Raw genomic sequence first — 26,977 nt, 5'->3', positions numbered from 1 at the left:
ATTAAAAACAAATGGGTTCAAAGAAGTCTAACAACTAGGGCTTGTATCATGCTATTTGTTTCCTTTTGAGATTTTCTTTTACCCTTCTTACAACAGATATTACATAATTATTAGGCACGTGAAAAGAACAGAATACACAAATGGCCTGAGGATAAAATATTAGGGATACTTGTTCCACATACTATGCATACATACTGACTTACTCTTCGTTGGCCCTGTGCCCTGATTACTACACTGAGGAGCGCCATTTTATGCAATATATATTGATTTTCTTGATTGTATTGATGACAGATACTTATGGGGCTGTTTTATTTTTATACGAATGGTTTTAATGTTTTTATGGAATCCAATTTGTTCCGATTTTGTTGTAAACTGCTCTGAGCCCAGTTTTGCTGGGGAGAGCGGGATGTAATAAATAAATAAATAAAAATGTAGAAGCAGGATCCTAGCAGGTGTGCTAGGATCTGAGAGACCCGAGTTCTATCCCCCACTCAGCCTTGAAGCTGGGTGACCTCTGGTCAGTCACTCCTTCTCAGCCTAAACTGCCTCACAGAGATGTTGTGAAGGCAAGATGGCAAAGGGAGAATTACGTATACTGCTCTGAGAAGCTTGGGATAAAAATGCTCTAGGTAGATATTAAAAAATTCCCCATAATCTAAGGCTATGTCCCTGTTCCACAGGTTCAATAGAGGATCTCCCACATATTTTGCTTAGTTGCCCATTTTACGACTCCGTTTTAAATTAACCCAGCATATCTCAGATGTATTAGATTCAGTTGAGGGCCGAGTTAGACTTTTAATGGCAGACGTTAACTCTAAGATCATGCTTAGTGTGACTTTTTTTTTTTATCATGTTAACATCTAAGTTAAGGAAGGAATTTGTACTCTACGTTAAGGACCGCCACATCTAATTGTGTTATCTGTGTATAAGGACCACTCGCACCCCAACTTGACAATAACTCAGTTGATTTATCTCTACATGAGCTCTTGCAGCGCTAGACACAAATGGGCAGGAACAGGACATCTGATCAGGCAGGGTTTTTTGCCACAAAACAGTGCACGGATCTTGCAGAAGGCATACTGAAGTGCAGTTAAAAGGTGGCTTCGTAACTATCTCTCTGCCCTCCTCTGTAGTTCTTACAAACTTCCTTGTAGATAAAAAGGCCCCAGGATGCAATACAATGTCAAAACATTCCTACATTTGGTACTTGGATATCTGTACCTGAGTATAACATATAAAGCAGACCACATCAGGTACAAGGGGGTGCCTGCACAGAGCAGCTGCTTTTCTCTCCCAAATATATTTCAGCAGCAGCAAGGAAAAGGCTGGGGCCTTGGCTGTGTCAACAGCAGATGCCTGTGTAATTGGCAAACCCCTCGATACGCAGCCCATGCAGACTTGTTTTGGGGTGGGGGGGGAGGATCTGGATACTTCTCCCTAGAGCTAACTGATCTTTAAAAAAGCAGTCATTGCTTTATGGCACACAGATTTCTGTTTCCTACTAAAGAGCTTTTCATGGAACACTCTCCTAGCCAAGGCAAGTATTTATAAAGGCTATTTATGTATGGATTATTAAAAGCACTCTATTCTTTTCATAGTAACGTTATATATAACCGCTTCATGGCGATCTTTAGTTAAATTACTGCTTCCTGGGCATTCCCCCCCCCCCAAATGTACAAGCCAAAACTTGTCCAGTGCTAGTTTTAGAAAAATATCAACACTTATCACACAAAGGCAAGAGATAAATACTTCTCTATGTTTCTAAATTTCTACATATTTAAGAAGAATAAAACATTTTAAACACTTCCACAGCTTGCGCTTTGAATAAGCCCTTTTCTTTTAATATGAATCTTAAATATATATTTTTTGGAAAAATAATTTGCTTGGATTTATTTTGGGGGATGCCACCAAAACAAAGAATCCCCTAAGTTTTAAAGTGGAGGGCTTGGGGTGACATTGCCCTCCCCCACCAGTCTGTTTTACACAGGACCTTGGACTTACTACTGGAAATACGAAATGGACCAGAACCTCCTGAGAAGTCATCAGAATGCCCAGCAACCCACATATTTTTGAGCATCCTGCACGACTGGGCTACCCCACAGTCCTAGATGCCTCTTTGGGGACAGCAGAAAGAGGGAGGGCTATACAAATCCCGAGCAATCCAATAAATGCAAATGACACGACTTATACTGAGGCATGTGTGTGCTGGTGTTTGAGCTAAATGATTTATCTGAATCCATACTTAATTTGGCGAGCTGTTACATTTTAATAGCTGGTCACATATGGTCCAGTCTACTTTAAATCGAGTTGTATCATTACCAGCATAAAGACAGTAAACGGAAATTCTTAAAAATAAAGCCATCTCCGCAAAGGATGAGGGGGACTGATTGCAAGCTTACTTTTTGATCAGATGAACATATCACCATCCTTTTAAAGCATCCTTAAGCATGCTTTTATATGGCTATTTTTGATGATTTAACTGTGAACAGTAATTTAACATGCAGTATAATTTTGCGTCATAAATTGAGTACAGTAGCACCTTAACAGCCAACAAGATTTCTAGGGTGTAAGCTTTCGAAAGTCAAAGCTCCCTTTGTCAGACTCTCAAAAGCCTGAAAATTGTTTAGGTCTTTAAGGCACTACTGGACTCAAACCTTGATCTTGTACTGCAGACCAACGTGGTTACCCACTTGCAACCTTTTATTAAGAGTAGAATTCTTGCTGATTTTTGTGATCTTTGTGGGGAAAAACTTCTACACATTTTTAAAGGGGGGGGGGAAGGGGCTGTGGCTCAGTTTGTAGAGCATCTGCTTGGCATGCCGGAGGTCCCAAGTTCAACCCCCGGCATCTCCAGTTAAAGGGACCAGGCCAGTAGGTGATGTGAAAGACCTCTGCCTGAGACCCTGGAGAGCCGCTGCCGGTCTGAGCAGACAATACTGACTTGAATGGTCCAAGGGTCTGATTCAGTATAAGGCAGCTTCTTGTGTTCAACACACGTTTTACTAGAATCTGTGGCAGTACCTCTCTTGTTCAAACAATTTTCTGGCATTGGGGTCAGAGGAAGAGAAAGTGCTGTGGAGAGAGGTACTGCCCTTTCTGATTCTGGAAAGTCTTTCAGCATCTAGAAGTTGCTGTTAACCTAGAAAGCCTATGTGCTTTAGTAGGTGGGTGACACACTGGCAAATCCTAGAGACTTGTGGCTGCGGTGCAGGGAGAAGAGAGAGAAATCTGAGAAAAGGAAGGCAGGAAACACAGGAGCTGCAGAAAGGAAAGCTAATGAAACAGGACAGGACTTGAGAACATATATAAGGAAGGCAGTAGAAAGAAACTGTGGCTGGCATGAGCCTACAGTTGAAGTGATTAAATAGGCCCTCACAGAGGGCCTAAGGAACAGATGGCCTGGGAGCTCATGGTAAGAAAGACAGAGACAAGCAAATGAAACTGGATTATGGGCCTGAGACTCATGTATTTGGATGAGTTGCGTTGAAGAGTACATTTTGCCATGTTCAGCTTTCTTATGATCACAGAGCTATTACGGAACACCCACATCTGCTGGAACTGTTCCTTGTATGACTTATTAGAGAAGCAAAATCTCTTTCATGGAAGTCATAAGGGGCAGAGGGGCCAAGGAATAGAATGGCATTTCATACTTTGACTGGAATGTAACAAGTCCAGGCAAGTTCCCTCAATCAAGCACGAGATACTGGCATGGATTGCAGTATGGATTAGGATTCAATTCCCCAGTCTCCCATTCCGTGCCCAGTGCCAACTTTGCTTTTGCAGTAACATAGCATCTGCCTGCAAACAATGGTCAAAGCAATCTAGACCTCCATGTAGCCCATACTTTAACCACTATGGTGAATTTTGCCCTCCAGTCTTTAATGGCATCACTGACTTTTATATGACACCATTATATGACACCATATATACAATTTCCAAAAACAGTAGGCAATGCATAAAACAGATACCTCAGTATTAAATCTGTATACAACTATGGAAGCAGTATGTTAAGTTTCTGACAGGAACACTGCAATCCCCAGCAAATTATATACATTAATATAAAATAATACATCGATGCTCCTTGTACTTTGACTGCAAATTAGGACAATCAAAGAAGAATACAGAAGCCAGTAATATCCACTGTAAGATTAAAAGAATGAGCTGTGACACTGGCTCTGGACCACTTCTCACAGCATGCAGCGTAACAGCCAAATCCCTCCCGTTCCCCATCCGTTCAACCAGCAGCAAATACAAACATGACCCAGAGGTAAAAAGAATGTGAGCTTCCAGTCTCTTTGTCCGTGGGTTTAAAAATCCTCCATTGGGGGAAAGAAGCCCCAGTGAGGAAGTAAGATATGGGCTGGGGAGTTCATGCTGATATCTCTTCTTGCAAGCCGCACTCAAGCAGTTTCTTTCCTTAAAACATAAGAGGAAGGAGCGAAGGGGCAAACCATGTCAGCAGGGCTTCCTGGGAACTGATCTTCAAGAAGAAGAAGAAGAGTTGGTTTTCATGTGCTGACTTTCTCTACTTTAAGGAAGAATCATGCCGGCTTACAATCACCTTCCCTTCCCCTCCCACAACAGACACCATGCGAGATAGATGGGGATGAGAGAATGTGACTTGCCCAAGGTCACCCAGCTGGCTTCCTGTGGGGCAGTGGGGAATTGAACCTGGCTCTCCAGATCAGAGTCCACCGCTCCAAACCACCACTCTTTAACCACTACACCATGCTGGCTCTCCCCCATGTGATTTCAACAATGCAGGAAATTACTAAGCAATTCTTATGTTTACCCACAACATGTCAGTTAACTAGAGAAATTTTAGTCAGTCATAGCACCCCTGAAGTCAGTAACACCAGAAGTGAGCGAGCGATTGTTGTGCTGCTGCTGGTAACGGACTGGGGAAGGAGCCCCCGACTCTGTACTGTTATAATTAGATTGTAATGTTTCCCTTCAAAGTCACCAAACATCTTTGAATTCCACAGCCATATCATCATACTTTATTTTCTAACTGTCGCTAACACAGGTGAAAGATTACGAATGACCTCACTAGAACAGAGTAGGTGGTGTGGTTATTAATAGAGACAACATCTGCTCTAAAAATATGTGGACTGTGACATCTTGAAAACCCCTCAAGCTGCTCATCAGAAGCTCTGGGGGAAAAATCACTAGTGCTTCAGCAGTAATTATGGGGAATTTAAACAACTCTCAAGAGGGGATCTAAACACAATTCTCCTTTAAAGTCTGTGTTAATGTTTCCTTAATGTTACTCAGGATTATTAATACTTCCTTAATGGGTAATTTATAAGTAGCAAGTTATCACCTAGAGTTAAGATTTGAAAGATATTTCTAGAGACAGAGGATTCTTACTGTTCCAGGCATATGACCTCTCTCTTGTTTGCCATTCTGAGGACTGCCATTTTTCAGCTTTTTCTTCTTCTTTGCCATCTCTTTTTGTTCTCTTTGCTTGTTTTGTACTTCGATAAGGACTGATATGAAGCTGTTCTTCACTTCCTTCTCAAATTCCAGCTCATCTCGCAGTGCCAACTGCTGTACTAGTTCTTCAGAATAGTCCTTGATGGCTGTCTCAATCTCTTCTAATAGGTCATTCAACTCAGTCACAGATCGCTTTTTTACCCCTATTTTCAAAGAGGAAATAAAGTTGTGTAAAAGAATGCTCATCAAAATTAAATGGATTGGAATTTCAGTACTCTGGCTTCTAAGACATCAAAAGATGCCTGCGATGCTCATAATCTAACAAGCTGCAGAGGCTCTTGTTTGTCCAGTGAACTAAATAGAACACTTTACGTTACTTTGGACAACAGAAGATAAATACCTCTGAGAGAAAGACCCAAGCAACTATAGTACAATGAGTAATACTCTCTTTTTGCATGCTTCAAAAAAGGTTCAATAGTCAGTCTCTTCACACCCTGCCAGAAAAAAACACACCAAATAAAATAAATCACTCTTGCTTACAGTGCCATATGAATTTTGATAGAAGAACATTGCAAGAGGGGGAAAATATTTTCCCATCCTTTTCAACACTAGTAACTGCCAAAGACCTTTAAATCCTTTTCTTAATACTGTCACTAGTCATTGTTGAAGAGAACAGCTAGGCAATCATTAAGTATTCACCATATAGGGCTGCCAGGTCCCTCTTTGTCACCGGCAGGAGGTTTTTGGGGTGGAGCCTGAGGAGGGTGGAGTTTGGGGAGGGGAGGGACTTCAATGCCATAGAGTCCAATTGCCAAAGCAGCCATTTTCTCCAGGTGAACTGATCTCTATTGGCTGGAGATAAGTTGTAACAGCAGGAGATCTCCAGCTAGTACTTGGTGGTTGGCAACCCTATCACAGTTTGATAGATCCATACTTCATTAATATTATGGAATGGCAATCTCCAAGTCTCTCTTGCAGTAGAAAACCTGAGCTTGCTTTAAAAACCTTTCCTCAATACTTTTATATCCAGTGTCAGAAAGACTGGAAAGTGACAGAAATACTTTTTATACTTTTATATCCAATGACAGAAAGGCCACAGCCTTTCCAGGGTCTGATGATACCACGGTGGGCCCAAAAGTCTCTTCAAAAGGAAGCAACGCGGTTCCAGCTCATGGCACAGAATTTAAAAACGGGGAGTGGGGGGAAGCCCTGACAAAAAGCCCTGAAAATATTTCATTTCGAAAGATCAGAATTGTTTGGCTAGTTTATCTCCACCACTTAGGTCTTCCAGGTGGCTTATAAATATATTTGAACAAAGTTTGGTATATACCATGCTTGTTGGCAGTTGCTACATGAGTTCGGTTGCATACTGATCTTATTCCTTTTGTTAATTCCCTGTACCTGTTTTTGTGCTGGTCGTGGACCGTAATAAAGTTTTAATGTAATATTTGAACAAAGATGTCTTTAGTTTTGGTAGGGGCGAGCTTCCTTCTTATACACCTACAGCAAACCAACAGAGCCCCTCTGCCATATGCCATCTGGCCTTGCCAAAGGACCATTAACTTTTGGTATCACCTTGGCAGTAACAGTAGGGCAAAAAGCAAGACCTCACCAGATGCATTTGGGAAGATACCAGCCATGGCAGTGAGTTCAGCACCAATTATGGTGCAATGAAAATTTCTGTGTATAAATTATGCAGAACCCATCACCCTGAACCAAATTTATAGAAATTGCATGTTTTGTTACTCAAGTTTATAGAAGAAAAATGGATTCCTTTACCCTCTTTGTAATTGTGATTTGTACTGGATCTCTTAAGCGTCTGAATTTCTTGGGAGAGTAAGGACAGACGGTCTGACTGGGTTGGTGTTTTATCATCATCTGGATCCGGAGATTCCTGCATCATTTCTTCTATTTCTTCAATGACCTTTTAAAATAAATGTACATAGTTATGTAGGTGATTCAAGGGGCTGGCTGTAACTCATAGGTCTCAATGTTGCCTGGGCTAAATGTAGAGGGAATGTCTCACTGAGATCATGGGAGAGAGCACCGGGGAGGGGCTGTGGCTCAGTGGTAGAGCATCTGCTTGGCATGAGGAAGGTCTTAGGTTCAATCTCTGGCATCTCCAATTAAAGGGATTAGGCAAGTAGGTGATGTAAAAGACCTCTACTTGAGACCCTGGAGAGCTGCTGCCAGTCTGAATAGACAATACTGACTTTGATGGACCTAGGGTCTGATTCAGAATAAGGCAGCTTCATGTGTTCAGTTTCAGTCTCATTTATTAGCATGGTAATAGTAAGCCTCATGTGTTCAATTTTTTAGGGGAAGGGCTGTGGCTCAGTGGTAGAGCATCTGCTTGGCATGCAGAAGGTCCAGGCTCAATCCCTGGCATCTCCAGTTAAAGGAACTAGGTGATGTGGAAGACCTCTGCCTGAGACCCTGGAGAGCCACTGCCAAACTGAGTAGACAAGACTGGCTTTGATGGACCAAGGGTCTGATTCAATATAAGGCAGCTTCATGTGTTCATAACCCCCAACTTGAGAAGAATGGATCTGTAGTGGTAGGAGGTTGCTCCATAACTGAATGCATCACAGAAAAAGTGACTTCAATATTGCCTCTCAAGGTTTCAGGCAGGAAATGAAAAATTATATGTTTCCTCAAACATCTGATGGGAATGGATGGCATTATACATTTATTATATGAGTTTTTGATGCTATGTTATCTGATATTATCCTAAAAAGAAGGTTATTAAATTTTTGTCTTCATTCTGTCCTGAACACAACCCATACATTTTTAAAGCCACAACAAAAATGTGACTCTGTATCCACACTTGGGATATTTTCTTGTTCAAGTGCTTAACAAGTTTTTTTTTAATGTTTGTTTTCCCACTGAGTTCTCTTTTTTGAATGGCTTTCTCACAGGTCTTCAAGTTACCATTAGATGCACATATCATTGCCACAGCAATCCCCTCTGCTAAATTTATCTAAAAAATAGCTTTAACAATATATAATCAACATTTTATTCCCCTGATTTTCTTCTTAGGGTAGGCAATGAGTTTTCCTCTCTTGACACTCCCCTTCCGCTAGCATCACAGGCCTTCAGAAGTATTAAAGGTAAAGGTAGTCCCCTGTGCAAGCACCAGGTCATTACTGACCCATGGGGTGACATCACATCCCGACGTTGACTAGGCAGACTATGTTTACAGGGTGGTTTGTCATTGCCTTCCCCAGTCATCTACGTTTTACCCCCAGCAAGCTGGGTACTCATTTTACCGACCTCAGAAGGATGGAAGGCTATCTTGTCAACCTGGAAGGATGGAAGTCAACCTTGAGCTGGCTACCTGAAACTACCTGGAGCTTTTCCCATCATGGGCCCCAAATAGAAAAACGACACTCACAGTTGATATCATCCCCATTGTTTTTAGCTAACTCTTCCCTGTTGAGTAACTGCATATAAAGCAATGTCCACATTTGCTTACACCACAACTCATATCTTCATTCATTCACTGAAATCTGTTTTCAAATCAGTGAAAAATATCAAGAATTTGTGAGTTAAAGTCACTCTCATGGAGCCTATATTTCGTTCATTAAAGTTAATGAACCTTTATTTGCATTTCACAGGGGAAACTGGATTTCCTAAATGTGCGGAGGGAATTTTAAGCCTTACTATCATATAACGTTAATTAAGATGGAACTTCCAGCTGTGAGCCATATACGAGTCTCCTGCTACCTGTTATGGAGATGGATCACGGTGCACTTTCCCCTGCCTCTGCTGAAATCGCAACTTCAGTCTTTTTTTCTCAAGCAGACTTGTCAGAGGTTAAAAAAAAGCATTCTACTATCATACACACAAAACTACCACAAAAGCACAACAAACATACAGCACACATACTTTCATCTTTGTTGGATCCAACAAAGAGAAGAAAGGCTAATTAAGGTATTTTAAAACAACAGAAAAGACAGCCTCTCTCAGGGGGCCTGTTTCAATGATCTCAGGTATTCCCTATGTTATGACTGTTGATTCTTGTTGCCATTATAAAAAATATTAAAAGCAATTAACAAGGACCCTAGAATTATATGGTCGGTCTCAGGGGATAGTTTGAAAGCTCATTATGCTGCAGCCTTAATGAAACTATTCATGTTTGAGTCTGGTCGGTGCTGAATTGGAGACCCCCGGGTATCATACTTATTCTAAAATGGTAAAATGCTACTATTTAGGATTAAGCAATGTGCAGAAGAGACCTGGGTGCACCACTCCAGCATTTGTCTGTCAGACTAGGTATAGCTTTGTAAAGTGAACCCATCTATGTGATGCATGTGCAGGCAATACAACAATCTGGTCTAGAAACAACAGTACTTCAAATCTTACTTACTGCAATCAGATCCACCACCTGGAAGCAAATTCATATAGTTCCACAAAACAGCAGGCTATCCCTAGCCCTTCAGTATCAAGCCACTGTGCTAAAGACTGCATATCCATTTGCTTCTATACGACCTCTAGCCATATTGCTTTGACTTTAAAATCAACCCTGTTTTGACCTAATCCTAATAAGAAAGTAAGGCAAGGTTTGGAAAGAACAGAAAACCCTTTGGTGCCATATGGTAATATCACAAATGGAACAGCAATATTTTGTTCCATGCAAGATACCAGTTTGTCTCCAAATGCAGTCATTTATCATTATTACTTCCATCAGGGCGATCAAAGGATTAATGCTAAGACATAATAATATCCCTGTAGCATTGCTGCACTACCAGTTTACCTGCTCAGCTGTGAAGAGTGGTTCTTCATTGATGCAGGAAACGATGATAGAATGCATATCTAGTTGCTCTCTCAGCTCTTCATCATCTGATAAGTCAAGGTTCAGATTGTCATTAACCTATGTATCAGAGGGATAAGAAAAAGGATGGTAAAAGCAAGCTTAATATTAAACTGTTGTTGGAGATAAAGACAGGCAAACTACATAGGCGCTAATAAATCTCAATACAATTAATATGAAGTTTATGACTGGTTCAATAAACAAATTTAATAATGTTTCCACCATTTACAATGATGTGACTTAGCTTTGACCTAGTGAAGTTTAGTGAAGCTTTGACTTAGTGAGGTTTCCTAGGAAGTTTTGAGGCAGATATGAACTGGATCCTTCAGGTGCAGTTTAATCCCATAAAGAACAGCTATCATCCTTGCTTGTCCATCAACAATATCTCCAGCTCATGATTTATGACATGATACCACATTACTGGCAGAAAATAGTGAAGACCTGAAACAACTACTGATGAAAGTTAAAAGAGAAAGTGCCAAAGCAGGATTACATCTGAACATCAAGAAGACAAAAGTAATGACTACTGAGGAATTACACTTTAAGGTTGACAATCAAGAACTGAAATTGTTGAAGAGTTAACTATTCCTTGGCTCAATCATCAACTGAAAGGGAGACTGAAACCAAGAAATCAGGAGATTGAGACTGGGAAAGGGCAGTGATGAAGGAGCTAGAAAAGATTCTTAAGTGTAAGGAAGTGTCACTGGAGATCAAGACAACCCATACAACATCATTCCCCATTACTATGTATAGAGATTAAAGTTGGAGAATGAAAAAAACAGCAGAAAGAAAATTTATTAATTTATAATGTAGTGTTAGAAGAATATTTCACAGATACCATAGAAGTGCCAAAAAGACAAGTAAGTGGTCGAAGGCTTTCACGGTCAGAGTTCATCGGTTCTTGTAGGTTATCCAGGTTGTGTGACCGTGGTCTTGGTATTTTCTTTCCTGACGTTTCGCCCGCAGCTGTGGCAGGCATCTTCAGTGGAGTAACACTGAAGGACAGTGTCTCTGTGTTACTCCTCTGAAGAGACACTGTCCTTCAGTGTTACTCCTCTGAAGATGCCTGCCACAGCTGCTGGCGAAACGTCAGGAAAGAAAATACCAAGACCATGGTCACACAACCCGGATAACCTACAAGAACCGACAGGTAAGTGGGTTCTACATCAAATCAAGCCTGAACTCTCATTTTAGAAGCTAAAATGACTAAACTGAGGCTACTGTACTTTGGTCACATTATAGGACATGAGAGTCACTGGAAAAGATAATAATGCTAGGAAAAGTTGAAGGCAGCAGGAAAAGAGGGAGACCTAACATGAGATGGCTTGACTCAATTAAGGAAACCATGACAATCAGTATGCAAAACCTGACCAAGGCTGTTAACGATAGGACGTTTTGGAGGTCACTGATTCGGAGTAGCCATAAGTCGGAAGCGACCTGACAGCACTTAACACACTCACACACAGATCAAATCAAACCAGAATTCTCCCTAGAAGCTAAAATGACTAAACCAAGGCTATCTTACATTAGATGGATTGATTCAATAAAGGAAGCCACAGCAGTCAGTTTTCAAGACCTGAGCAAGGCTATCAAGTGCCAGAGATCCAGGAGGGTTTTTTTGCCATCTCCTGGGTATGGAATAGGGGTCACTGGGGGTGCGGGGGAGATAGTGGTGAATTTCCTACATCGTGCCGGGGGTTGGACTAGATGAACCTTCCAACCCTATGATTCTAGGATCAGAATAGATGTTCTGCAACCTACACAGAACTGAACAGGTCAGAATATATAATTGACTTCCAGTGTTTCAAGCCACTGTAGACGACTTACTGACATAGTTTTAGAGCACTGGATCATGAGAAGCAGCGATGAAAAAAAAGCTGCAATAGAAGCAGGGGTCTGTTGTCAAGGAGAAGGGAACTGCATAACGATCTTGGCCAGTGTTTACACCTCAGGGTATTATTTTCCTTACAGGTAATGTTCCCAAAGGTATCTTTAACTTCCTGGCGCCTTCTTCTACAAACTGCTAATTTAATTATCATTGTGTAAAGCCACATAAATACACATTTAAACATGTGAGGTAACCCTAAGTCAGACATAATTCCATTTATAAGACATTTTATGATTCATCAAGTCAATCTGAAATCACTACTAATATATTCTGCTCTGACTGTTTCGAGCAAAACAGTGGAAGCAAATCACAGCCACTAAGACAAACGAGCAACATTCGACCTCCTAGAATACTGCAAAATTAGTCTTTAATAAATGATTGCTGATTTAACAGAACATTAATGCAAAGAAGGAGTTTTTTTCTTTCAACATGTTTTAGAGTGCAGCAGTTGAACTTTATTTATTTCATCAAGAAATTTACCTGACTTGAGTTTTTCAGATTAGTACAACCAAGTTTTAGAAGAGGATTGTGCGTCCTCTCAGACTGTGTCCTGGGAAGACTGACAACACACTGAGTGTGTGGCAAGGGATGTGCAGAGTTAGGCAATCCCTTATTACTGCTTCATCAGGGCTGCTCCTGTAGGAACCAATGAAACCCCACAGTGGATTGCCTACCTGGAGGATGACCTGCCTTGGAAAACAGATGGAGAATGACCCTTTAGATTCTCCTGGACCATTTGGCGGTTTTTGATACCATCGATCAGGGTATCCTTCTGGACTGCCTTTTTGGACTGGAAATGGGAGGTGAAGTTTTCCGGTAGCTGAGGTCCTACTTAGAAGGTAGGTTCCAGAAGGTGGTGCTGGGAGACCTGCTCAGCCCCTTGGCCTAAGGAATCGCACAAGTTTCCATCATGCCCCCATCATGAGGGGACTTTCTGCTGTCCATACTGGGAAAAATTACTGCATGGAAGCTACCTTGAGCTCTAATGTAGAAGACTATAATGCTAAAATCCTCTTGCTGGATCCAAGCAAGTAAAAATATAACGAAATAGATCCCACTATAGGTTATATGTGCATAAATTTCATTAACTTGAAACGGAACTCGCTCATGATCTTACTGCATATAGCACCGCAACCACACAGTTGTGAAAACACAGCCTTAGTAGAATTTCAAAAAATTAGCTGTAATTCTTAAGGATGTAGGAAATGGGGCAGAGATATTTTAAAGAGGAAAACTCACTCCTTAAAATGACAGGAAAACATTAAAATACTAACTTTTTGGTTCTGTTCCATAGTTTCAGTCTGAAAAACCCCCTCAAAGTTCTGCAGTTCAATACTTACTCCCTTTTCAGAAAGATTCAGGGTTGGCAGGTGCAGGGATCTGGTATGGGAAGACTTCCAATCCACCGGCATTACATTACCATAATTATCAGTCAGAGCATTCCAAATCCTGAAGAAAAAAATTAAAGAAACAAAATTTTAGCATTCAAACCAGAAGCTACTGTCTTAAAAAAAACAAAAAACCTCTGTCCCCCCAAACCTTTTGTGAACTTTCACTTCAGTGTCTCCATATTCACTATTTAATTACTGTGCAATTAAAAAAAAACCATTGGTTTAATTAAGAGTTAATTAAGAGTTTAGCAAGTGGAATAGTTCACTTACTTTTTCAAATGCCAGGTCACGAAATTATGAAAATGCTTCCAAATGGTACAGCAAATCATGATTTCATTATAACTTTAGTTAGAATTATACAGGGTTTTTTTTTTTTTTTTTTAAAGCCTTTAAAATCCTCTTACGCTGGTGAATCCTTAAGTAGCCCCTTGGAGCTACTTAAACTGATATAAACAGATACATAAAAACCAAGAAGAATCTCTCTAAAACCAACTAGGTCCAGTTGCAGCTCTTGGTGCATACAAAAAGCCTCAGAGATAAATGCACCCTGCCAGTAGGGATGTGAAGCTGCCTCAAAAAATTCATCTGGGCCCACTGAATCGGTTGATTGTACCCATGAATGTGAATTTGCTTTTCACGTAAATCTCCCTTGTTAGACTGAAGTGTTATCAGAAGCCCGTCAGATTCGTGTGCATGCTAAACAGTGAACAAAGTACAATACCAAATAAAACTCCCACAACAATTCTTGATCCACAGAATTTAATAATAAGAGGTTTAATTACCATCATAATCATCTATTTTTATCCCACTATTCTTCCAAAGAGCTCAGAGTGGCATGTATAATACGTCAACCCTAATTTTATCCTAACAACAACTCTGTAGGGTGGGTTAAACTGAAAGAGGGACATGTGATTAGCCTAAGATCGCCTAGTGAGCTTAAAGGCATGATGAGGATTTGAACCTGGGTCTCCCCATTCCATGTTTGACACTCTAACCACTACACCACATTGGTTCTCACAAGACTAGTTTAGGAACATCATGATGAAAGGGCTTCCAAATATAATTACTTAGGAGTCTTGTGTTATATCTGTATGGAAGCCTTTGGACTAGCAGTAAAAGGTGGTATGTCGAGTGCATCCTGCTTCATGGAAGATAATCCTGCATTTTCCTTGGAAGAAGACATGCACTCATCCATTCTTAGAGAACTTTTAACAATTCATCTACTTCCATGTACTTATCAAGATAAGCAAAAGTAGTCTGAGGCCAGAATAGATACACTAGCACCTTGCTCGCTATTAATCTGTGATGTGAATTTGTGAAGGTCTGTTGGATTTTGTCAATGAAGGAGTAAGCATGCTGGGTGTTAGGACCTAGGAGAGCACATTAAAAACTCAGAATCAAACGCCTGAGAGGATCCAAATTTATTCACATATTACCACATATTGGAACTACTACACAAACACCACTTGTAAAATTTATTACAATAAACAATAAACCCAGATTTGCTCAGCAACTGAAAAAACAAGACCAGATTTGCTCAGCAACTGAAGAAATGTAAAGATATTCTTTCTTTCAGTCCTTAAAAGCAATGCTTAAGGCAGGTCATGAATGGTACTCACATTAAGATAAGGGAAGGAACATGAGTTAGTGGCCTAACAAAATTTGAATCCAGTAGTACCTTACAGACCAACACAATTTTCCAGGGTATAGACTTTGTGAATTAAAGCTCATTTGTCAGATATCTCTTGACAGCTTATACCCTGGAAAACTGTTACAGTAGACTTATGGCAACCCCATGGGGATATTCAGAGGTGGTTTGTCATTGCCAGTCTCCGCACAGCGACCATGGGCTTCCTTGGTGGTCTCCCAGAGCCGACCCTGCTTAGCTTCGAGATCTGATGAGACTGGGCTACCCTGGGCTACCCAGGTCAGGGCCCTAAGGTGCTACTGGACTCAATTTTTGTTCTGCTGCTACAGACTAACCGGCTACCCACCTGAAACTGGCTTGATTATCCCCACTAGCCACAGCTCACAACTGAGGTGAGATCTTAGACAGAAATATCTTTGGCTCACGTCTAACTTTCTTAACTGCACTTCTTAGGCCCAATTTATAGCTAGAACTAGGGTTGCCAGGTCCCTCTTTGCCACCAGCGGGAGGATTTTGGGGCGGAGCCTGAAGAGAGTGGGGTTTGGGGAGGGTCTTCATTGCCATAGAGTCCAATTGCCAAATCAACCATTTTCTCCAAGTGAACTGATCTCTATCGGCTGGATGCCAGTTGTAACAGCAGGAGATCTCCAGTTAGTACCTGGAGGTTGGCAACCCCAGCTAGGACAGTTGGGCTACAAAGCTAGAGGGTTATGAACACTATCGTTCTCTACATCTGGCAGGACCGAGAAGCTTTATTAAAGGAAGCGCACATAAAAAGATAAACAAACGCCAAGTTCCAGCAAGTGGGTCAAGTTGTCAGCCCCGTTCCACAGGGAGATAGTTGTTAATTTCCTGCATTGTGCAGGAGGTTGGACTAGATGACCCTAGTGGTCCCTTCCAACTCTGTGATTCTATGAAGCGCAGTGTCTGTGGTCAGTCTACAAAATAAAATAAACGGTGCCCAATAAGGCAGAAAACTAGACTCCAGGTGTAGTCTGACCTGAAGTGTTCAAAGTTCAAGCTAGGGACAGTAACTAGGTGAATCCATATCAAGTCACCGGCCTCTAAGGGGTTTCTGGCTCTGGCTGGGAAATGGGTTCCTAAAGGCACCTGGTTGGCCTCTGTGTGAACAGACTGCTGGACTTGATGGGCCTTGGTCTGATCCAGCAGGGCCTTTCTTATGTTCTTATGGGAGGGCAGCGCATACCGGTAGTTGGCATCTGTATGCTTGAGGCGGCAGCCGCATCCCATTCATTCCCACTTCACAACAAGCAGGCTGCAGGGGAGCCCAAAGGCACTGGCGCGCCCAGACCCTCTTCAGAGGCTCCGGGCTGCAAGCCCCCAGCCCCAAAGGTGGAAGGCAAAGAAACCCCCCAGGCCAGTGGCGGACTGGCCAGGGTGTCAGCTTGCCCGATGGCAAGTGGGCCCTGTGGGTCCCCTTAAACATTAGACAATATGTTAAAAATGTTAATGGCCTTTTAGTAGCTTGAATCATAGAGTTGGAAGGGACTGCCGGGTCATCTAGTCCAACCCCCTGCACAATGCAAGACATTCACAACTTCCCCCCCCCACATCCCCCCAGTGTAGGGTTGCCAGGTCCCTCTTTGCCACCGGTGGGAGGTTTTAGGGGCGGAGCCTGAGGAGGGTGGGGTTTGGGGAGGGGAGGGACTCCAATGCCATAGAGTCCAATTGCCGATGAGGCCATTTCCTCCAGGCGAACTGATCTCCTTCGGCTGGAGATCAGTTGTGATAGCAGGAGATCTCCAGCTAGTACCTGGGGACTGGCAACCCTACCCCAGCGACCCCTACCCCATGCCCAGAAGATGGCCAAGGAGGCCATAATAGAAGTTCCAACGGTATTACTGTAGGCACCCAACATTTTAATTCACAGTGGGTAGCCGTGTTAGTCTGTCTGCAGTAGTAGAAAAGGGCAAGAGTCCAGTAGCACCTTAAAGACTAACAAAGATATTTTCTGGCAGGGTGTGAGCTTTCGTGAGCCACAGCTCACTTCTTCAGATACAGCTAGAATGTAAATCCATCTGTCTTTTAAGTAGAGGAGAGTGAATTCAGACAAGCATTAGTATGTAAATGTTAACAGTATGTAAATGTGAATAGCAGGCGTGATGGAAAGGGAGATGTGTGAAAGGCATATGTGAAAGGGAGATTGGAAAGAGAAACTGCTGAATTACAGTTGATATTCAAACTTAAAGTCAATGCATTTACCTGGGCTGAATAAAGACCTTGCATTCATGGCTCAGTACCAGTGCTGATTTCTCCACACCCATCTCTCCCCTGGACATCACAGACTCTTCTGCATACCACACCAAATCCCATCACGCCTGCTATTGCCATTTACATACTGTTAACATTTACATACTAATGCTTGTCTGAACATTTTAATTGTGCCTTTTCCCCCCAAAATTTTGGGGAATTTGTGTCGGCCAAAAAATTCCCCAAAAATTTCTTTTGGAAATTTTATTTCTTTTGGAAATTTTATTGAATTTTATTTCTTTTGGAAATTTTATTTCTTTTGGAAATTTTATTTCTTTTGGAAATTTTGTTTTATTTCTTTTTGAAAGTTTATTTTATTTCTTTTGGAAATTTTATTTCTTTTGGAAATTTTATTTCATTTTATTTCTTTTGGAAATTTTATTTCTTTTGGAAATTTTATGTCATTTTATTTCTTTTGGAAATTTTATGTCATTTCTTTTGGAAATTTTATTTCATTTCTTAAAAAAAAAAAATCAAACGGCGGCCTCATAGTTGCGCCCTCTGTCTCCTGGCAACCAAGGTTTTTAGACCCGACCCGCCACTGCCCCCCAGCTCAGCCCCACCCCCCCCTTACCCCCCACCCCCGCCTCTGCCCCCGGCCGACGGGCCGCAGCCTCCACTCACTCGTCGTGGCGCAGGGCGCTCTGCTCGCCCAGGGGCCGCGGCGGCAGGCGAGCCTCTCCGCCCTCGCCCTTCCGAGGCGGCGGCGGCGGGAAGCCAAGCGGGAGCCTGGCGGCCAGGCCCCAAGGCCCCCCCTCCCCAGCCGGCGCCGCCCAGGGCTCCCGGCCCTCGGCCTCCGCGGCGGCGGGCGGCTGGAAGCCGGAGAAGTCCTGCCAGTCTCCGGAGGCGTCCCGCTGCGAGGCCGCCGCCGCCGCCGCCATGGCCGACCGCGCCAGGCACGCACGCACGCGGGCGGAGAGCGACTGGGCCCGGCGTGCGCGTGCTCGCCCGCTGTTCGTTCCGGCCTGCTCGGCCGCGCGCTCCCGGTTCAGGCCCGGTCTGGCCAGCAGGCCGCGGCTAGCTAGGTCGCGTGAGCCGGTCCCTTCCGGGGTGTGGGGCGCTTTAATCCAGCCTCTCCTCTCCCTTCGGATGGGAAGCTGGTTGGAAGGTGGGCTGCAGGCCCCTCGTCCCTGGAAATGTGCGTGTGAAGTGCCGTCAAGTCGCTTCCGACTCATGGCGACCCTAGGAATGAAAGTCCTCCGAAATGCCCTGTCTGACAGCCTTGCTCAGATCTTGCAAACTGAAGGCCGTGGCTTCCTTGATTGAAATGTGTGTGTGTGAAGTGCCGTCAAGTCGCTTCCGACTCATGGCGACCCTATGGCCATTTATTCATGGAAGGTTTTGCCTTGGAGTTGCCACTCTTTAGATGCACTTTCCCCCCATTCATATTCTCGAAACTCAACAATAAGCCCCCATGCAGAGTTTTGAGATGGGGGAAATGTGCATCTAGACCAGTGGTTCCCAACCTTTTTTTGACCAGGGACCACTAGGACTTTTTTGTTCAGTGCAGGGACCCCAAGGTTCAAAATAAAAATTCCGAGAATTTGAAAATAAACTTTAATCATAACTGTTAGTTAAACATTAAACTTAGAATAATATTTGAATATATTTTATAATAGAGAACTTTTAATTGAAAATATTAATTTATTATGGGTTTATAACTTTGTTTCACGGACCTTAATTTAGTTCTCGCGGACCCCTGGGGGTCCACGGACCCCCGGTTGGGAACCAGTGATCTAGAGAGTGGCAAATCCAAGGCAAAACCTTCCATGAATAAATGGCCTATGAATGAAAGTCTTCCAAAACGTTCTGCCTTTAACAGCCTTGCTCAGATCTTGCAAATTAAGTGCTGTGGCTTCTTTTATAGAGTCCGTCCATCTCTTGTTGGGGCTTCCTCTTTTCCTGCTGCCTTCCACTTTTCCTAGCATGCTTGTCTTTTCCAGAAGAAGTTTACAACTGACCGTGGAGAGAGAAGGGAACAGAAGGGAGGGATAGGAGAGCCAAGGGGAACAAGGGATGAATGTCAACAAAACCATAGTTACTTGGGTCCAGAGGACTCCAGTATTGAAGCTATTTAATCCTACGGAAGTGAAATTACTGCAAGATACAGCACACTCATGATAATTTTAAAAACTGGGTCCACTGAGCAACACAGGTTTGATGGTCAGTTGCTACTAGATGAAAAGACGCTCTCCTTCAGACTATGTACCATCATTTCTGTTATTCTGTGTGTGTGTGTGTGTGTGTGTTAAGTGCCGTCAAGTCACTTCCGACTCATGGCGACCCTATGAATGAAAGTCCTCCAAAAGGTCCTGTCTTTGACAGCCTTGCTCAGGTCTTGCAAATTGAAGGCTGTGGCTTTATTGAAATAGCGGCCATTTATGCGTGGGAGGCTTTTCGCCTTGGGTTTGCAACAGTGCGCATTTTCCCCACCCGCGTTCTCAAAACTCTGCATGCTCATTGTTGAGTTCTGAGAATTTGGATGAGGGGGAAAAAAAGTGCATCTAAAGAGTAGCCAAACCTCCCGTGCATAAATGGCCAACTTGTGACAAGGCTGGGTTCTCCCATTAGCAGTGTAACGTCTGAAATGGGAGACCCCCCACCCCCGGAGGATAGAAGGCGCCTTTAGAAAAGTCGCAACACGATTTTTAAATTTTACTTCTCACTGAAGTGCACCGTTCCGTAAAAAAAAAAAAAAAAATTGAAAACTGCCACTTTCAGATCTTCTGCCCTTCAGTCTTGATTGCTATTGAATACGTACAGGTGGAAAGAAGCATGTTTACTATATCGGTGTACTATTTATGTTTACTCAGGGTTGCCAACCTCCCAAGTACTAGCTGCAGATCTCCTGCTATTACAACTGATCTCCAGATGATAGAGATCAGTTCACCTGGAGAAAAGGGCCACTTTGGCAATTGGACTCTATGGCATTGCAGTCCTTCCCTTCTCCAAACCCCGCCCTCCTCAGGCTCCGCCCTAAAAATCTCCAGGTAATTCACAACTTGGAGCTGGCAACCCTATGTTTACTATATCGGTATACCATTTATTATTGGGTATCAAATGACAATCATGGGGCTGTTTTAAACCTATTTTGTTTAAATGTTTTGTTTTTAAATGCTTTTTTTGTATTTATATTGTTGAATGAGTTTGTTGTGAGCCGCCCTAAGCCCGGCATTGCGGGGGAGAGCGGGTTATAAAAATAACTAATAAAATAAATGAAACAAATTAAAAATTAGCCATGACCTTCCTCCGGCCTTGACGGGAAACCACCTCCTGTATATCGTCCCCCTCCTGGTGTGGCAAAAACAGAGTTTCACTTACCTGTAACTGTTGTTCATCTGATGGATCTTCTATGCAGTAACACATTGGGACTGCGCAGGCGCAGGCCAGCCACGGAAAAGAATTGTCAGCTTCCAGCAAATTCCAGAAGAGTGCTCCCCCTCCCCTCGGGGCATGCAATCTCCCCCCCCCCGAGTCACATGACCCAAGGAGGAGGGAGCACTCTTCCCTCCAGTTCTCCAACCTGCCGCCACGGAACCATCCACAATACCAACGGAAAAGGTCCCACAGTGGGAAGGAGGGAGGGAATGTGTTACTGCATAGAAGATCCATCAGATGAACAACAGTTACAGGTAAGTGAAACTCTGTTTTTCATCTGAATGGCTTCTATGCAGTCCCACATTGGGAGAGTAGTGAGCTCGCTTATCAGGACAGTGGGTGTGGGACATCACCGGAATAAGGACTGCAACACTGCACGTCCCACAGCTGCATCTCTTGCTGAATCCACATCCACAGCATAGTGTTTCATGAACGTCGATGGAGTGGACCAAGTGGCAGCTTTGCAGATGTCCCGGATATCTACTCTTGACGAGAAGGCGATGGAAGCCGCATACGCCCTGGTAGAATGAGCCTTGATCATGGGAGGGCAATCCTGGTGAGCAAGGTCATAGGCTAATTTGATAGCACATGTAATCTATCTAGAGATGGTTTGAGGAGAGGCCCGCTGTCCTTTGTGTTTCCCCCCAAAACAGACAAAAAGGTTGTCCACAGCCCTAAAGGATTGGGTACGGTTAATATAGAATAGGAGAGCCCTCCTTACATCGAGCGAGTGAAGGGCTTTGTCAGCGTCTGAAGACGGGTTAGGGAAAAAAACAGGTAGGACAATGTCCTGTGAAAGGTGAAAAGCAGACACTACCTTGGGTAGGAATGACAATCTAGTTCTAAGGACCACCCTATTAGGGTGGAAGACAGTGTATGGAGGGGAGTGGGAAAGGGCCGACAAATCACTCACCCTCCTAGCTGAGGTTATTGCGACCAGAAATGCGGTCTTAAAGGAAAGCAAGGCCAAATTACAGGTGGCCAGGGGTTCAAATGGGGAAGTCATGAGACGAGAGAGCACTAGAGACAGGCTCCACTGAGGGACTGGCGGGGCAGCGGGCGGATATAAATTGTTTAGGCCCTTCAAAAACTTTTTGGAGAGGGGGTGAGAGAATACCGAGAAGGAGTCCACCTCTGGGTGAAAAGCCGATATAGCGGCCAAGTGAACCTTAATAGATGAGTTAGATAAGCCCTCATCCTTAAGGAACAGTAGATAATCAAAAATACTAGACAAGGGACAGGTAACAGGAGAGATGCCCTTATCCGATGACCAGTCAGAGAAACGTCTCCACTTATTGTCGTAAGAACGACGAGTGGAAGCTTTGAGGGAGTGGAGAAGCACTTGGGTCACTCTGTCAGACCATAGGCTTGAGGAAGGACCCTCCAAGCCGCCAGTTGCAGATTGGGAGGGTGGTGAGAGGGGTCTCTCGGGAGAAGTAGACACTGTCCGCGTGCAAGTGACTTGAGCACTGCGAACCATGATCTCCTGGGCCAGTAGGGAGTGACAAGGATGGCATCTGTGTTGTCCTGGATCACCTTGGCAATAACCCTCTGAAGTAGAGGGAATGGGGGAAACAGATAGAACAGGGTCCCCTTCCAGGGAATTTGGAAGGCGTCTCCCAGAGAGCCTGGGCTGACCCCCGCCCTGGAGTAAAATCTGGGGCATACCGCATTGGATTGCGTGGCAAAAAGGTCTACTAGAGGACGACCCCAGAGATGAAAAACATGTTGCAGACATGCATTGTTCAGTGTGATTTCGTGAGAAAGGTTTGGACAGCGGCTCAGGGCATCGGCTAGTGTGTTGCTCTTGCCCGCAATGTGAATTGCTAAGAGGGAGGTGTCGTGATGTATGGCCCATTCCCAGATGTTGCTGGCTTCTTTGCAGAGCGAAACGGACCTTGTGCCGCCCTGCTTGTTTAGGTAAAACAGGGCGGTGGAGCTGTCTGTGGCGATTTGAACGCGCCGACCCATCAGGTACCCTGCAAACGAAGACAGAGCAAGACGGATGGCACGAAGCTCAAGCAAGTTAATATGCAATAAAGACTCCGAAGGAGACCATCTCCCTTGTGCTGTAAGATCGTCGCAGTGAGCCCCCCAACCCACCAGGGAAGCGTCAGTGAATAGAAATCTATCCGGAGATTGTCTACGGAAGGGAACCCCTGACAGGACATTGACATCCAACGTCCACCATCGTAGAGAGGATAAAACGTATCTAGGGATGGACAAACGTTTAAATTGCCGGTCCACATTAATCGTAAAGGCTCTAACAAACCAGTTTTGCAGTGGTCGCATTCTAAGCCTAGCAAACTCCACCACCGCCGTGGTGGAGGCCATAAGGCCCAGTAATTTTTGAATTCGATGTGCCGACTGGAACCTATTGCGGACGAAACTGTTAATCAGTTTTCTGATGGCGTGAGCTCTAGGTGGAGGAAGAAAAGCCCGGGCCAAAGAGGCATCCAAACGTGCCCCAATAAACGTCTGGGCCCGTGCGGGGGTTAGGTGGGACTTCTCAAAATTGACTAGAAGACCTAGGTCGTGAAGTGTTGCAAGGATCAAATCCATGCGTGAGGATAATTCAGATTCTGAATTGGCCACCACCAACCAGTCATCAAGGTAAGGAAATATAACGCATCCTTTAATGGCAAAGGTGCGCGACCACTACGGCGAGGCACTTTGTAAAAGTCCTAGGGGCAGTGGACAAGCCAAATGGCAAAACATTATATTGATAGCGGCTCCGACGAGGAGAACGACTCCAATGACGAGAACGGTCCCGACGAGGAGAATGGCTCCGACAGGGAGAGCGGCTCCGACGTGACGAGCGGCTCCGACGAGTCGAGCGGCTTTGACGAATCGAACGACTCCGACGCGGAGAGCTGCTCCGATGGGAAGAACGGCTTCGACGAGCCGAACGACTCCGACGCGGAGAGCGGCTCTGACGAAGGGAACGGCTTCGACAAGTCGAACGACTCCGACGGGAACGACTCCGATGGGAACGACTCCGACGGGAACGGCTCCGACTGCCCGATCCACTGCAGCGACCTGAATGGTCCCGGCTCCTGGAACGACTGCGGCCAGAAGGCGTCGGTGGCTCCCGAACCTCACCTTCGGAGCACAGTTGAGTGGTGCCAGTATGGGACTCTTGCTGCTCCGGGGCAGAGCCTCTGTCGAGGGATACTTGTGGCACATCCTTGTAAAGATGGAGGAGGTGCTCCTTAAATTCCGCCGGTACCTCCTGGGCCCTGCTCGGGTCTGGAGCTGAGGGGGTTGCCAGGGGATGAGGAGGGGAATCCTCCACAGTAATGACGGGCTCAGCAGAACGCGATGCCACAGCGAGCTGAGGATGGAGTCGTGATGGCGTCAATGACAGACGGTGCCGAGAAGACTTCGGCGACTTCGAGGCCGAACGGCGCCGACCCTTCCTTGAAGGATCCGACGGGGACTTTGGAGGCCGAGAGGGAGGACAACGCCTAGGAGACCTCGAGCGGGAAGCACGCTTTGACGAGCCGCGGCCGCGGCCATCTTGGGAGCCCGGGGCTATAAACCTCGCCGGGCGAAGGACTACCGAGGGTGGTTTCTCTGAAACAGAGACCCCAGTAGATTTGGCGACAGGGGCCCCTTCGGAAGAGGATGCCTTACCGGGATGACAGTCAGAGGAATCCTCCTGAGGACGAAGGGACACCTTGTAGAGATGGGAGATAAGGCGGGACGAGCGTTCCCTCAGAGCTGTGGCCGTGAGTTTCCCACAGCTCTTGCACGAGGAGGAAACATGTCCTTCTCCCAAGCAGAGTAAGCACTCCTTGTGGGGATCAAATTTGGCAACCTTTGCCCCACAAGAGGAGCACTTCTTGAATGGAGCAATCTTCTTAGACTCCATAACCATTGCTGGAACGAAGCTAAGCACGTTCTCTCTCCGTGGTGGCAGAAAGAGAACTGGAGGGAAGAGTGCTCCCTCCTCCTTGGGTCATGTGACTCGGGGCGGGGAGATTGCATGCCCCGAGGGGAGGGGGAGCACTCTTTTGGAATTTGCTGGAAGCTGACAATTCTTTTCCGTGGCTGGCCTGCGCCTGCGCAGTCCCAATGTGGGACTGCATAGAAGCCATTCAGATGAACCTTATTTACTCTTCTTTCAGCCCTGTATCGAAGCGAAATGAACCCGCCTTTTCCCATTCCTCTTCTGGGAGAAACAGAAACAGGCAGTTTGAGAAGGCAGTTTGAGAAGAGGCAGGAATTCAAATGCTTCCTGCCTGCTGCTACTTGGGAGCTTTTTCTGAGAAAAACAAAGTCTTTTTTAAAATGAGGCTTGGACCCCCCCCCTTCTTTCAGGTAGCTCTGTTTTTTGTTTTCTTAGTTTTTAAAATGCTTTTAAAATTACATGCGGGGGTGGGGGAAGCCTCCATTAGTCAATTCAAAAGGACCAATCACCAGGAGCTGGGGTGGGGTTGGGGGAGGGCTTACTCAGCAGGAACTTGCATTTTCTGTTTACATGGATCCATTTGCACATAGTTTAGTCCCTGCTCATTCCAGGTAATGTAGGTTCATTTGATCCTGGGTGGAACGGGGATGGAACTGTGCTGGAACTGGGCTAAGTGACCATGCGTTTTAGACCAGCGTCCACCAAAAAGTCCTATCATTGGGCAAAAACGCATGGTCACTTAGCCCAGTTACAGCCCCATTCCAGCCCAGTTCCCTCCCAGTTTCACCCAGGATCAAATCTTCGCAAACGGAGGATACCTTATTTACTCTTCTTTCAGCCCTGTATCGAAGCAAAATGAACCCGCCCTTTCCCATTCCTCTTCTGGGAGAAACAGAAATGGGGAAACACAGATGATTGGCATGTCTCTCAGCCAATCGCGAAGCAGTGTTTGAAGCGGCAGGGATTCAACTGTTTCCTGCCTGCTGCTACTTCGGAGCTTTTTCTGAGAAAAAGAAAGTATTTTTTAAAACGAGGCTTGGATTCCCCCCCTTCTTTTAGGTAGCTCCATTTTTTGTTTTTTAGTTCTTAAAATGCATTTAAAATTACACGCGGGGGGGGGGGAGCCTCCATTAGTCAATTTGAAAGGACCAATCACCAGGAGCTGGGGTGGGGGAGGAGGGCTTACTCAGCAGGAACCCGCATTTTCTGTTTACATGGATCCATTTGCACATAGTTTAGTCCCTGCTCATTCCAGGTAATGCGGGTTCATTTGATCCTGGGTGGAACGGGGATGGAACTGGGCTGGAACTGGGCTAGGTGACCATGCGTTTTCACCCATTAACAGCCTTGCTCACGTCTTGCAAACTGAGGGCTGTTGCTTCCTTTATAGCAGTGGTTCCCAACCTTTTTCGAGCCGCGACCCCCTTTTACAATTGCCAAGTAACCTGCGACCCCCGCCACATTTGCATAAAGCCATAAAATGACATTTCCAATAGGATAAAGAAAACACATTAAAAATAGATTTTTCAGAATATAATTCCAACGTAATATTATCTAATTTCATTAGATAATTAATTAATATTTAATGTGATTGTTGTGCTTGCATCTGGGTAACCAGCTTCAAAATTAATGGCTGAGTGTTTGTTAAAGCCAACCTCATGTCATCCTCAACATTTAGTCTGTTTCTTGCCTTTGTTTTGATATGAAGAAGCGTTGAAAATCCACTCTCGCAGAGATATGTAGAGGCAAATGGAATTAAAACTCGAAAGGCGAGCATGGTGACATTTGGATATGATTGATACATAGCACACCAGAACTGAGTCAGCAATTTTTCATAAAACAAATTACGTGCCAAAGAATCCTTCTGCAGATCTAAGAATTCATCCTGTATTTCATCGGGAATGCTGGCTGCATTCAGAGAAGCAGAAAATAGGTTTCGTGCCAGTGCAGCTTCTTCTTCTGTAAGCTCGGGGAAGTACCGCTGAAATTCCTTTTCAAGGGATTCAAGGTGCCCAGTAATCTCTTCCTTCAGATTATCATCCAGTTCATCTTCTGATTCCTCTACCACACCGCAGAGTTTTTCAAACATGGTAATGTTTCCAAGATTTACTTTCTGACGCCAGTTTTGCAGCTTGGATAAAAATGCCCGAAAATTGTCTTGAAATTGGATAATATGCGTTTCCTTTCCCTGAAGTTTCAGGTTCATCTTATTTAGCTGGTCTAAGATGTCTGCTAAGTA

The 26,977-nt window shown here is 44.5% G+C and overlaps 1 protein-coding gene across 2 annotated transcripts in view; it reads right to left on the bottom strand.

Moving 5' to 3' along the window:
- FEZ2 (fasciculation and elongation protein zeta 2) overlaps window positions 1-18,328 on the bottom strand; it is a 34,443-nt gene extending 16,115 nt beyond the window's left edge. For both annotated transcript variants that reach the window (XM_056852611.1, XM_056852612.1), the window contains exons 1-5: window positions 18,072-18,328; window positions 13,478-13,586; window positions 10,193-10,309; window positions 7,216-7,360; window positions 5,371-5,639 (exon numbers count right to left, since the gene is read on the bottom strand). In XM_056852611.1, coding sequence (XP_056708589.1) covers window positions 5,371-5,639; window positions 7,216-7,360; window positions 10,193-10,309; window positions 13,478-13,586; window positions 18,072-18,328 — 897 coding nt within the window. The remainder of the gene's footprint in view (window positions 1-5,370; window positions 5,640-7,215; window positions 7,361-10,192; window positions 10,310-13,477; window positions 13,587-18,071) is intronic.
- Between the last annotated feature and the right edge of the window lie 8,649 nt (window positions 18,329-26,977).

This window comes from Euleptes europaea, chromosome 7, assembly GCF_029931775.1.
Source record: "Euleptes europaea isolate rEulEur1 chromosome 7, rEulEur1.hap1, whole genome shotgun sequence".
Lineage (NCBI taxonomy): Eukaryota > Metazoa > Chordata > Lepidosauria > Squamata > Sphaerodactylidae > Euleptes > Euleptes europaea.
The sequence above is the reverse complement of the archived record's forward strand: the minus strand, read 5'-3'. Positions and strand labels throughout refer to the sequence as shown.